The 13,348-nt window shown below is 48.0% G+C and overlaps 1 protein-coding gene across 14 annotated transcripts in view; it reads right to left on the bottom strand.

Moving 5' to 3' along the window:
- Window positions 1–13,348, bottom strand: part of EHMT1 (euchromatic histone lysine methyltransferase 1) — a 124,225-nt gene that overhangs the window by 70,820 nt on the left and 40,057 nt on the right. For 7 of the 14 annotated variants that reach the window (XM_075520064.1, XM_075520073.1, XM_075520066.1 and 4 more), the window contains exon 1: window positions 3,972–4,083. The exons of 4 other annotated variants lie outside the window; for them this stretch is intronic. In XM_075520064.1, the coding sequence (XP_075376179.1) occupies window positions 3,972–4,034 (63 nt within the window). In that variant the 5' untranslated portion in view covers window positions 4,035–4,083. Of the gene's footprint in view, window positions 1–62; window positions 241–3,971; window positions 4,085–10,301; window positions 10,431–13,348 lie in introns of those variants that run through there. 3 more of the 14 variants (XM_075520069.1, XM_075520074.1, XM_075520068.1) reach the window with 3 other exon arrangements.

Raw genomic sequence — 13,348 nt, 5'->3', positions numbered from 1 at the left:
ATAATAATAACAGAACTTGCACCCTCGGGCCTGTCCCTCTAATAACTACAGCAAAACCTCACCAAGGCTTTACTCTCCTGGAGGGTGAGAAAGCGACACAGCGCTGCCCAGCACCCGAAGTCCTAGAGGTGGGAGATCCTCACACCCTCTCCTCCATGGCCTACGGGCTTCGTCCCCGGCGTGGGGCCTTTTTTTTCTGCTCTGTCATTAAGAGTGGAGCCTGGTCTTTTCCTTCAATCCCAAGAATTGCACTGAATTAGATCATCTTTCTCGGCTCACCTCCCCCTACAGGCTGCTCCCGAGCATGCTCAGCTCGGCCTGGCGCTGCCATTTCATAACTGCATTGTTTACAGACACACACTGACCTGCCATTTTTTGACAGGAGGAGAGGAGCGGGCGTTCGCCTCCCGGCCGCTCGCGGCCCCCCAGGCCCTCGCAATAAAAATCCGCTTTGGAGAAGGGAAATTGCAAAAGTGTGGAAAGTAGCAGGCTGTGGGTTTGTGGTGGTGGTTTTGTTGTTTTGGGGTTGGTTTGTTTTTTTTTCTCCTTTTCCCTCCTTGATTTAGGTCAAAATCCACCTGTTTTGGAAGGAGAAGTTAACCCCTTTGGGGGCTGGGGGGAGTGGGGCGGAGAGGTCTCGCAGAGCTCGATGCAAAATGCCAGCCATGATTTTCAGCTTCTTCGAATCACAACCGTGCTTTGATGTCACCTAAAAATACAATACCCAGCCCAGTCTGCCATCCTCTGTCAAGCCTTCCTCTGCGAGAGAAAGGGTTGGAAATATGGTATTTCCCTTGAATAAACAAGTTGGCTTAGTCCCAGCACATACAGTTTTCTCCTTTAAATGCAAACCAGAGTATTTTTGCAGGCACACAGGAAAATGAGGAGAGGAGGAGGGGAAAAGTTCCTCATTTAACACCAAGAGCTCCATGAAAAGCCTTGCAAGGTTGCTCCGAGCCCCGCTCCGTTCCAGTCCTCTCCCCGTCCGTGCTGATCATACTTTACAGGTGAAAGCAGCTCTGACTTATGACAGAGAGAAAATGCCAGAAGAGCTGGAGATTTCCTCATCCTTGGAACAAGGACAAGTTGTGAAAAGCTTCCTTTGCAAGAGGCACTGTGCTGCTCCGACGCAGTATGGCAGCGTTGCAGGGAAGACGCTTGCATGTCAGATCTTCTTAACCCCCACTGCCTCGCCCCTTCTCCACCACGTCCACCAGCCTTCCCCCTCCTGACGGGGACTGAAGGAAAAAGATAAATACATTGCCTGGTTTGGGGGAAGCAAGCTGTTACGTTGGATCCCAGAATATTTTTTTAAAAAGCTTGCTCTTCATTTTTTCACCCTCTAATTTTTTTTCTTTTTTAAGGATACTTTCCAATTACCTCGTACAGTGTGTGAGCTTTGCTCCTGCTGCTTTCCTGACCACTGTAAATCCTGGCAGGCAGTGCTGCCCGCTGCCCGTCCTCCTCCTCTGCCCCCCTCCAGGACCAACGCCACCGTGCAGCAACGCCAGACATTTCCTTCTCCACCCAAGAGACCAAGGAGCTCACACAGGCACGGGGAGGGACGGAGCCCACAGGACCAAGGGGAACACGAGGGGACATAAAGGTTTTCTCTGCAAAGAGGTGTTGGTGTCAAAACTCTTTACATTTACAGCAGTCAAAAAGAACCGGCTGAAAATGGTACTTAAGGGATATAAATTCAAGATTCGCTTCCAAATTACTGACATTACATGTCACTGCAGGAACATATGGTCCTCCAAGCCTCGCGAGCGGGGAGCACACGCTGCCAGAGCCCCGAGCCATTCAGCTGAACCAAAAGCAAGGTAGCTCTCCCGCTGCGGTGATTCCTCGACCGCTCTCAGCTCCAGGAGCGGGAAGGTGAGAAGGAAAAACTTCAGGGAAAAGTGCAAAAGGACAACAAAAAGGACCAGCAGGAATAGCCAGCCCTTCCCCAAACCAGCTGGCCAGGAGGGTGAAGCTCCTTAAAACTCCTTGTTTACCTGAATAAAATAGCCATTGCACGAGATGCACGCGATCCTTTCATTAGGAGATGGCACCACGTGGGAGAGGCCAGGGGAGCCGGGCTCCAGTGCTGGCAAAAGGAGCCCCAGGATGACTACCGCAGCCCGAGCCCCCGGATCCTGGGCCTGAACTGATCCTGCCCACCCGCACGTCTGCTGCCAGGCCCAGGGTTTGTCTAACGTGGGCTGATCAGCAGAAAACATGCCCCATGTGAGCTGCAGAGCCCAGTTCTGTCCAAACGTGTTCTTGGGAAGAGCTCGTGCTGGCACTTAGAAGTCAGTTAAATACGTGGAGGGGAATAAACCCAAGACCCCAGTCTGGGGCTCTTAACCCTTGCTGGAAAGCAGCGCGAAGTCCAGACCTCGGGTTTCTCTCTTCCCTCCAAAGTAGGTCAGGCTTTTCAGCGTCTCTCTGCAGACGCTTGCAAAGGGCATCAGCCGGCAGGGACGGAGCATTAGGTGTTTTCTGCCGGCTGTCATACCGGTGTCATCGTGGTCACCACCACACAGGAGCACACGTTGCACACCTCAGCGTTTTTTTGGTTGCTTGTTTTCTCAGCCTTCATCAAACCCAAAGCACATTTTTTCCCCTGGATGGGAGCTGATAAGGCAGCACGTCAAGGCCTGTGCTCTTCACTGTTAAACAGAAATCTCGTTTCTCTCCTCGTGACTTCTTCTGATGCCTTTTCCTTTAGCACACATCTTCTAGATGACGAATAATGAGCGTATTTATAGTCCAGTGGAGACACGATAGATATTTAGATGAGGTATCACAGACTGTCCTGTAAGCTCCCTTATCTTTTCAATGCCATCTTCATGTCTCACTCCTCGACTGAAAATTCAATATCGTGTCTGCATGGCAGCTTCAGGGGTCTCCCTCGAGCCCAGCAAGCTCAGGCCGGTGTTTTACCCACTGGCAGGGGTGCCTGGACCCCCCATGGCTCTGGGACCCTCGGTGTCTGACCCAAGTCCCAGCGAGGTCTGTGGCAGCCAACAGAGCCGTCTGCATGTAACACAAACGACAGCAAAAAAACCCTCAAGAGCATGGCAGGGCCAGGGGTCTGAATTTTAGGCAACTTTAAAAACAAGCTGCAGGCATGGGCCTCCTGTCATGAAATCAACCACGGATGTTTCGTTTTAATCAGCTGTTCCCTTGGATTGCAAGCTACTATTAAAAAAAAAAAAAAAAAAAAAAAAGAAAAGAAAAGAAGAGAGAGGGGAGGAAGCCACCACAAAATAAAAAGGATTGTTTCTTCCTGGTAAAATAACACTCAGTCTTGCCTCCACCTGAAGAAGTGAGCTGTAGGCTGGCTTGATGCAAGCAGAGGCTGTGAAAGGAGACCTAGCGAGGAGCTGCCATGTGGCCACAGGCCCTCTCCTCCCCTTTGGAAGTTCAGTCTTCGAGCAGCTCAGACACCCCAGGGTTTGCTCTTCTTGCTTTCAAGAGCTGCAAGCAGGGAGGCCTCCTGGGAGAACCAAATTTTCTAGAAACTTCACGCTTTAAAAAATAAAAAAAAGGCACCAAAAAAAAAAAAAAAGAAACCAAAACCCCACCAACCCCCAACAATCCTCCCCACCCCAGAAGACAAATAAAACACCACCCGGACGTGAGGAAACAAAGCCCGAGCGTTCCCAGAGCCAGGCGACGTCGGATGCCGAAGTCCCTGCAAGCCCATGGCACAGCACAAGGCACAACCCGCAGAGCACAGACGGAGCCTGGCCAGCCTCCTCCAGCCGGCTCCCCAGCACGCCCCGCCTGCCCTCCCGCGCCCGGGGCAGGAAAATACATGTATATAGAAACAGATAAATAAATAACCCCCAGCCACCATTCCCCAAACTGTCGTCCTCCTCTCTGAGGCTTCTCCTTCCCCAGCAGGAGACAGCCTGCCTGCGGCCAGGGCCGGCGGGGAGCCGCTCTTTGCGAGGCACGGGAGGTGGACCCTGCTGTACCTGCGGACATCTGTTGTCTTCTTCTGGTGAAGACTCAAAGAGTTGCATATTCCAGATCCTCATGAGCAGTGATTCAGTTTCTGCTCATGTGATAAAAGCTCCCTCTACAGAGTGAGCATGCCCAGAGGAGACCATTTCACTGCTCCCTCCAAGCTGCAGCCATTTCACAGAGAACCTGCCGGCTCCAGGGTGTCCATTGGAGCGCGATTATCCCGGGCATCCCGGGGACGCACCGGTAACGCAGATCATCTGTCAACTTTCTGACAGGGTGCCAGGCCTCAAAACTGATCGCTCGCCTGAAAAAAAAAAAAGCCTTTTAAACCATAGAGCGAGGTGTTCTGTCTCGGTGGCCTTCAAGAGTAGCCCTTGCCCGCAGGAAAAAGAGAGGCAGGAGGGACAGGGAGGGATGCTGCACAGCTTGGGGACGCTCCCGTGCCGATTTTGTTCTGCTTAATGAAGCGCCCGACCTCCGAGCGCTGGATGAAGGCACACGGGTTAAACTGGTTCAGTGTGCAGTGTCCAACTGCAAGTGCATTCGAGATCCGATCTGCTGGGCTGAAGGAGAGCTATTTTTCACTTTGGGGATTAATAAGACAACCTGACCTGGTACAACCAACCTTAAAAGGGTATCACAAACACATTAAAAAGAGAGGGGGGAAAATGGAATGAGGGGGGGAAACCCTAATGAAGTAGTAGTGCACTACTAGGTGCAGGAGCTCTGAGCTCAGCCTATGTCAAACCATATGATACAGCTGGCCCAGCCAGCAAGATAAAAGAAGAAATTTTAGCTTCAAAATAAAAGTAGTTTGTCTCTGTTCCACTTAACAATTAAGCATAAACTCTTGGCAACCTTCGTATCTGCTCAAGCTCCCAGTAAAACTGCCAGAGCAACTCGCAGGAACATCTGTAAGCAGAGATCAGCTGGAAGGGGTTCAAGTGCAAGACTGGCATTTATCGGAGGCAGGAGCAGGAGGCTGCTGGAGCTGGGTGTCGCGCTGGAGAACCTCCCACCCGAGCAGGGGGAGGGCGGCCGGCAACCCCGCAGAAGAGGCCAGAAGGAAGAGGAAACTCAGAAATGGACTGTGGCACCACCCGCTTGTTCTTGGCCAAAGAAAAAACAGTTTTCAAGAAAGTAAGAGCACAGAAGATAGGTCTCTTTAGGAGTAGAAATTAAAGTGAAGACTAGCTGAGTGTAATGTGTTACAGTGGGCTGGGGGGGGCAGGGAGCAGCCTACACTGTAGGGAGAAAAAAAGCCATGGAAATCCCTAGTGAGGTTTTGAGGAGCCCAAGGATTTTGTTTGCCTTACGCCCCGCACCAGAAGCAGGCCTGCAAATTCAGGCCTTGGGCACAAGCACAAAGCCATCGCCTGCTCTGCTCTGCCCATCCCCTCCTCTCCGCTGCTGAGCATCGCAGGAGCGTGTCCTGCCACTGCATTATCGCAGCCTGGAAACATCAACAAGCCACGTTTTCTCCAGCCCAAGCAGCTACTTCACCACCGTACCCAGGCCCGTTTGCAAAGCGGCAATAGTTAAAGCAGGAGAAGAGCCTGCCACGGATCTGCCTCGGCTACGAGGACGTTATTTTTCTCTCCACACTCTGGAGAAGTTTCGCTACTAAACAGTTAAAACACACAAGGCTAAATCAAGATGACTGAAATGGATAGAGAAGGAATATTTGAGGTGACAGTATAAAGCAAGGATCTCTCTTTCACCCACTGGGTTTTTGTTTGATGTAAAATTTAAGTTTTAACATAAACAAAATGAGATTTTCCTGGCCTTTCTATCAGTTGCTGAGAGGTGTAGAGGTAACTCATTTAAGACAAGCTCGAAAATCCCCAAACAAAAGCAACAAAAACCGACTACACAGACAGAAGTTGTATTATCCACCGCATCAAAAGATTACTGTAGTTCAAACCAAAGATGGTTTTAAAACAGTTGACGCGTTGCCCTTCCTTGCAGCATGAAAATACCAAGCTTTCATTAAAAACACAGAAATAGAAACAAAGATATTAACAAACGCAGTGTCAATGAACTACCACAGTCAACATCCCCTTTCAGAGATAAAGGAACGACGGAGAACCACGCCGCAGCCTCAGCCTTCCTGCGCCTGCAGAAGGGCAGCACTCCCCACTGCCGCTCCACACTAGAAATGTTTTTACTGTCGAGGTTAAATATACACTGAGAGCAGAAGCTACCAGAGACGCTTTTCACATCTCATGGTCACCCTTGAGAGCACTAAACACTGTTTAAAAAAAAAAAAAAAAAAAAAGCAAAGATGATCAGGGTATTGCAGATGCTTCAACAACCAACTTGAGCGAAGCGATCGATCGCCGTTGTACCAGCATCTCTGCACAGCACCGCGTTCACGGGGGATGCTTGTGCATTGATTAATAAGACCTTAAATTTATGCCATCCGAAAGGAGAAAGAAGCTTCCAGACCACCACGGCGGTGCCACCACAGTCTGGCACCACCACCTCTGGGCCCGGGCAGGGTCCGGCAGCTTTCGGAGCAGTGCCTTCTGCCCCGGGCCCCCCATCTCCCCTGTTTCGCAGAGGTCGGGTGCTGCACAGGCTCTTTTCTAACCAGCTGGTTAGAGACCGATCTCCAGGCTGGCCGAGGAAGCGGATTTTCTAATGATGTAGAAGCTTTCCCCTTTATTTAACCCAAGTGCTCTCCAGCAATTTCCCCACCAAGCCGGTACGAGACAGCATAGCAACCCCCTTTCAAAACATCTTCTACCAGGTATAAAACTACAAGGTACACCAAGGCTCTCTGGCCTCCGTTCCCTGATTCAAGGTTTGAATATCCCTTTCAGAAATGTCACATTTTCAGGAGGAAGGCAGCAGCACAACCACCTCCCTTCATAAAGGACACTGCGTTCCTCTGGGCTTTTGCTTAATTACACCATTATGTACGGCATTTTCACAGCTCCCTTGCAGAGGAAGCACAAGTGGGAGGCAAGGGGAGATTTTTCTTTCTATAGGAAGAACAATATTTAGCTCTTGAAAATACAGGGGGTTTTCCTTATTTCCATCAAGCTCCTCTCCTTCCAGACCCTCCAGTTGCTCAAATCTGAAGCTCCCTTTCAGCCTCCTCAGAACTGATCCCAAAAGCACGATGAGCTGAAGGGACTTTTGATACAAGATGAGCACATCTGCTGGAATCCTGGTTTGCTTCTGCACTGCTATGAACCGCTCCCCAGCTCCGCCGCAAGCTGTTAAAATGCCTCCTTCCCTCCTCAGCCATTATGCACAGCATTTCCTAACCAGAATGCCCACTCCCCGGACACACTGAGCGTCCTCAGCACCCTCCCAGGGAGCCCAAATGTCCACCTCCAGGCTCAGGTAACAGCCTTGAAGGAGCAGGCAGTCATTAATGCACACTTCTGGAATCACAGCTTTCTCCACCTTTCAAAACCTGGTTTTTTTCCCCCAAAGTTTCCACGCCATCTCCCTTCCTCCCCCTCTTTCCCCAGCAAAGTTGAAAACTGCTTTACTTAATAGGAAACATGAAATGTTCCCTGGGACGCTGCATTGAGTACATCACACGCACCAAGAAGAAGGGAAAAAAAAGAAAAAAATGAAAAAAATAAGAAAAAAGATGCTGTTGCAACAGATGTTGAGATGTAAGCTCTCTGGGAGATGTTGCTATGTTTTGATAAGAATATGCGTTGAGTATTTCATTTACAGGGCAATCCTAGAACTTTATTTAGAAACATATTGGCCAGACAGCTGTAATTTAGAACATACTGTATTCCTAACAGTTCCCAATTATAAACTCCTTCAGCTTTAACTTATAGTAACCACGGCTCCTTCTATTTTGGAAATCTAAAACCACCATTTCTCCCCTTCATTCAGCTATTGCATATCAAGAGCTTCTACCATACAAACACAGCCTTGCTCGAGAAGGGTCCTAAATACAGCATCCCTTGCATATCCCATCTCAGCAACAGCGAGCAAGCTCATTGCTTTAACCACGCTCACCGTTTGCTCCACAGACAAATGTGTTATTGTTTTATTTGGGGACAGTAGATGGGGTGGGAATCAGACCCATGTCAGTGCAAAGCCATCTTGCTTATTAGTAGTCTTCTGCCAGCAAAGCCGGCTGTAAAAATGGCTGCTCACATTCAATCTCGCTTCTGCTGCAACACTTTGCTGTAACGCTGGAGCTCGGGTGTAGATCCTGCCGATGAGCCTCATGTGTTCAACGTGTCCCTGTTCTTTGACCTCACACCTATATTTTTTAAGGATTAGGGCACTCGCGTGAAAATAAGCTAGTTCTTCACTGGAGGAGAATCAGTGCTTCACGATGCTTTTATCTCTCCCCAAATCCTGAACTCGCCTATGAAATATCGCAGTTGATGGCTCTACAAGCAATTCCGCTGACATTATAAATTTCTGCAAGGCACAGAAGGAGCAGATGAACTCTTTAAAAAACAAAGCTCCTGCCTTCATGCAAATATCACTAGTTAAGAAGAGCAGAGAAATAAAGGAAGCATGATGTGTATACAGAATTGGCTCTAAAGAGGCTGCTTTTCAGCAACTGCCATAAGGTGGCAGTGGGTCTTTAAGGCTACCTTGCACCTTTCACACAAGCACAATAGGAAATTATCACACGAGTGGTTTTCCAGCATCTGAAAGTGTTTAAGTCAAATTTCCTCATCAAGGGAGCCAGACCGTACATGAAAACTTGGGGCTAAGATCACCTCAATGCCAGAGTCGCACAAGGAGAAAAAGGCACCAGAATCAATTCTGAAAAGCCATAAACGCAGTCCCCATCTGAGCCAAAGAAAAGCAAAACCTTTTCCTTTCAGTGTACAATTACAATGCCGTTTATTTTACATAAACGCTTTTCTTTGTGCATTCATCCAACCACAAACAAGCCAGCGTCCATTAAAGAGTAAGAGAAGTTCTGCATGGCCAGCAAGCCGGGGCTCCAGCAGACTTTTATGCAGGGACCGTAAAAGCAACACCAGTAAGCAAGCTGGTCACCAACTTGGCGCAGGGCTGACATATCAAACAGGCTCAGAAAAATGCCGTGGAAGCGTTGGGTACACAAGAAATGCAGAACCAGGCAATAAATAGGCAAGTTATTTTAGGCCATAAAGTGACTCATCACACAGATTGACCCAACTGTGGGAGACCATCACCTGGGACGGAGCAATAAAATAAAAATCTAGGTTTTGCTCTTCACCGAGCGCCCCCGGACCTGCATTATGAAAAGCAGCCAGAGTTGCCCTGAAGAAAGAGCCAGTCTATGTTACTGCACGCAGGCTAAAGATAGACCGTGATCGCAGAGATTTCTGTTAATAAACACAATAACTTTGTAATACCAATGTATTCACAGTGCCCTAAGTAGAGCAAACCTCTGGCCTTACCTTTACTTACAGCCAGGCTGAAACAAGCGTGGACACCCAATACACACCTCCCATAGGGGACAGGGGCCGCGAGGGCCGAGGCTCACAGCCGACATCTCCTCCCCTGCTCCGCACAAAGTCAGATCTTCCCTACACCTCACTAATACAAACATTGAGAGCCAATGTAAATGTTTTATTGGCACTTTACCACGCAGCTTGCTTGTACAACAACTGGAGTCAATCGGCTCATGCAGCACATACCTGCAGGTGCTTACACACTCCTTGTAAAAAGCTGGCAACTACAGACAAAATCCAAAAGCCCAACCTAGCACAACTCAGAGTCCCCTTCCTTCCCCCAAACCCACTCGCCAACACGTTAAACCCCTGCAAGAAGCACAGAAAATCTGTCAGCCAAAGGAATAAACATATCTATATTCCCTCCTCTCCTTGCCAGTTTGGAGGACCTGATGTGGCAAGGTTTGTTTGCAGTCCTTGGAATGCAAAATAAGCCCGAAAAAGGGAGTTTGAGTTTTACATTCTTTCACCCTCCCACAATGACAGACAGATCTAGATTTAAACTGCGGAGCAGGTCTGCGCCCTGCAAGGCTTCCCATTAATAATAATTAGCGACCGAGCCGCGCAGCCCACGACTGAGACGCAATCACATGCCTTCCAATATGAAGGCACAACCCAGCGAGTCCCCGCAGCCCTCGCTGCCAGCCCCTGCCTGCTGTCACTTCATGTCACCACCCTAACATTAGACAGGTCCGTTCTTTATATAGGTTCGCCAGTCAGTAAAGGTCAGTATTTTAAAACCCCTCCCCGCTGATCCGCAGGAAGCGGTTTGAAGCCATCTCGTGTCAGTGGTTAACTATGCTGCTTTTGAATCAATTCCAACAGTTTTTACTTCATCCGGTCTCCTCGCTCCCTCGGCCCGGGGGCACGGGAAGGAATCGGCCAGATTTGCCCTACCTCCGTCCCGTCTGCGGGGAGCTGCTGGGTCCCTCCAGGTCCTGACTCCAGGCCTATCACTGCTCCAGCCACAAATCCATCTCACTCTATGGGTGCAGCCTCCACCCCGGAGCATGCTCAGTACCGGCTGATCTTCAGCCATTTCAGAGCTTTAATGAAATGTAAGCATAAGGAAGTGTCATTAGCAAAAAAAAAAAAAAAAAAAAAAAAAAGGGCAGGATTCATCCCGATCCGGCCAACCTTCCTGTTTCCATCCTCTGTCAAGGAGGTGAAGCTCTCGCTGCAGGGATCACAGGCATTTTTAGGCAGCAAGCATCTCGTTTTAGAACAAAAGCAAGGAAAATCCTGTCTCAGGCAAGCCTTGTGCAAAAAGGAGCATTTCCTAGTGACACTCAAACCAGCAGATTTTTCACTCTGGGCCTTCCACAAATTACAATATTTTCATGAAATGCCATTAATATTATTTTTTGCCCCCAACGGGCTTCAACTCAGGCTTTTAGCTCGCAATGCAAATAGTGCTTCCCATCCATCTTAAAGCTAAACCTACCCCAGCCTACCCTCTATCACCTTGAAGATTATTTTAACTCCATTTGCAAGAAAGTTAAAAAGCAGGATGAAAGAGGGGGGAAAGAGACTACAGTACAACACACTTCATGCTATGTTTTCCTAAGGACCTGAATTTTAAGAGAGGTTTGTTTTTCACTAGTCAGCCCTGAAATTACTCCATCGTTACCTTGTCTCCTCAATGCAGTGAGACCGTTTCAAAGAAGAATTAACAGAGGATTTTTTTTGTTTGTCCTTTCCAGTTTTCCAAACAACAAAATACGCAAAGACAGACAACGCTGAAGTCCACCAGGCATTTTCACCGCCGGAGGACGACAGCCCTGCGCACTGCGAGCGATCTGCGCGTGGAATTTGACTGTTCCTTAAAGACTTGTATTTGCCTATATATCCTTTGCATATCCCCTACAGATCCCTACCAGCTCACAGAACTACTCCAGAAAGCAGAAGTTGTTGCAGAAGTAAAGCTTTGCAGGCCAGGGCAAAAATTGGCTATTTAATCCCAACAAAGTTTTAATGTATACCCTATTCCTCATGTTGGGCCCAAGCCAAAACAAACTCTGGATGTTCAAATCCGTTAATTGTGTGTGCACTGTGCCAAGCAATGCTCGTTTCCCGTGCACGCATGGCTAATATGTCTGCCATGTATGTACAGTATCTGCTTCAATGCTGAAGTTTTCCTTCTTCAAAGGAAGATTACAAACCAAAAATCAAGTTACTTTATCAACACAGCATTTCAGAAAAAAATCGGGGTGACAGATGAATGCCAAAACCCAGCTTTTTTCCTGAACCAAACTTCCAAGGTAATCACAAAAATACCAAGAGACTTTCTGTACAATGCAATAAGCCAAGTTAAAGTCAAGATTTTCATCAGTCCACAGCACATTCGTGTCAGATGCACTACACAAACAACTCATGATGTTGTTCTCTCATCTCTTCCCTGATAAATTCAGCCCAGTCCTCAACATCAAGCTACAGCTTTTTAGCAAATTATTTGGGATAGTATTTGCATTTGACTTCTGAATGCCAGGCAGCCTTTCACGCCAAGCACTGGCGACTTGCATTTTACTAAGATATTTTTAGAGCACAAAATATGTGGTAAAGTGACCCAGGATAAACCATAATAATTTGGCAGAGAGAGCGCGTGCTTAGCTCCCCTCAGACCTCTATTTCTGCTGAAGGATTTCACCGAAGCCCCGGGACCGGTGCCCTGTGGTAGCCATTTGGCCCCGGGCTGCCCCTTCTCCAGGGACATTCATTAGAGACCTCCATTTTCAGCACAGGATGCAATTCTCTCTGCACCACATTAGGCAACTCTAAGATACCGCACAGTGCTTTCATTAAGCATAGATTGGTAAACCCTGCTGACAAATTCTATTCTCGTCCTCTCCCTTGCCTTTAAATTGGAGGTAGTTTAAAAATAATATTCAGACCATATAATCCCGAGGCATGTCTGCTGAATCTAGCAGTGTTTGCATCTAGCACAGCTCAAGCATGTCAAGTTTGTTTCCTTGGAAACAAAGACCAATTTGCAAGCATTGCTTTCTTCCCCCTTTTTTTTTTAATGTAACGAAGACACACATACCTGCAGCTCTTGTTGATACAAAGGAATTAAAGCAGATTCACTTACCACAAGGTGCATAAGAGATTTATTAATATATTTCACTAATGAACAGTTGGCTTTCTGTACTAAGGGAAAACCACAGTTCACTGTTTAAAAATCCCTTTTTCCCCTCAATAGATGCACACTCGAGGCATGGCATTTATATTGTTTCCTTGGGGACAGGTAGAAAAAAATAGCAAAGTCAGAGTCATTTGCTTACCCTAGGCTAGGTACGCTGGTTCCAGCTGAGGAACAATCTAAGAGGGAATCCTGTATTGCTCCTACCACATCGCTCCAAAAGATACACTAGTACAGCTCAAAACACACCTGCTTTCAACACAGACTGAAGAGTCAACACAAGCTTAACAAAAAAGAAAGCGATAACATCTTCTAGATATGTTTTGTCAGTTTTAAGCCCAACTTTTTCCCATCGAGGGCATGCATTAGGGCTTAAGTGGGAAGCCAGCCTTTCTATGCAGCAGTAACTCTTCTCCTAGAGCTTGTCCACATCAAAGGTCCTCGCTGAAGGCAGTAAATCCTACGGCAACAACACACGACCTCTCTGCGTGGGCAAGAAAGAGGAGGGAGGGCAAAAAGCGTCAGAGCTGAGTTATCCATCCCCTCATTTGCAAAGGCAGTCAGTACCTTCACCCTCCAGAGCCTTCCTCAGGAATTACAAGTGCTCAGCACCTTTCAGAAATTTGTCAGATAAGGAGTCAAATGGACACACGTGAGAACAACAAATAAAATTATGGTTCCTTAAACACGCGCTGCCGGAGGCTGACTCAGCACAGAGTTCACTTCCCAACATGCTTGGGCTGAATCTGGGTTGCAATCTCTGCTTGAGAAGATTACCTTAATATCCAAGGGAGCACAGCCTGAA

Source organism: Mycteria americana, chromosome 17 (assembly GCF_035582795.1).
Source record: "Mycteria americana isolate JAX WOST 10 ecotype Jacksonville Zoo and Gardens chromosome 17, USCA_MyAme_1.0, whole genome shotgun sequence".
Taxonomy (NCBI): domain Eukaryota; kingdom Metazoa; phylum Chordata; class Aves; order Ciconiiformes; family Ciconiidae; genus Mycteria; species Mycteria americana.
The sequence above is the reverse complement of the archived record's forward strand: the minus strand, read 5'-3'. Positions and strand labels throughout refer to the sequence as shown.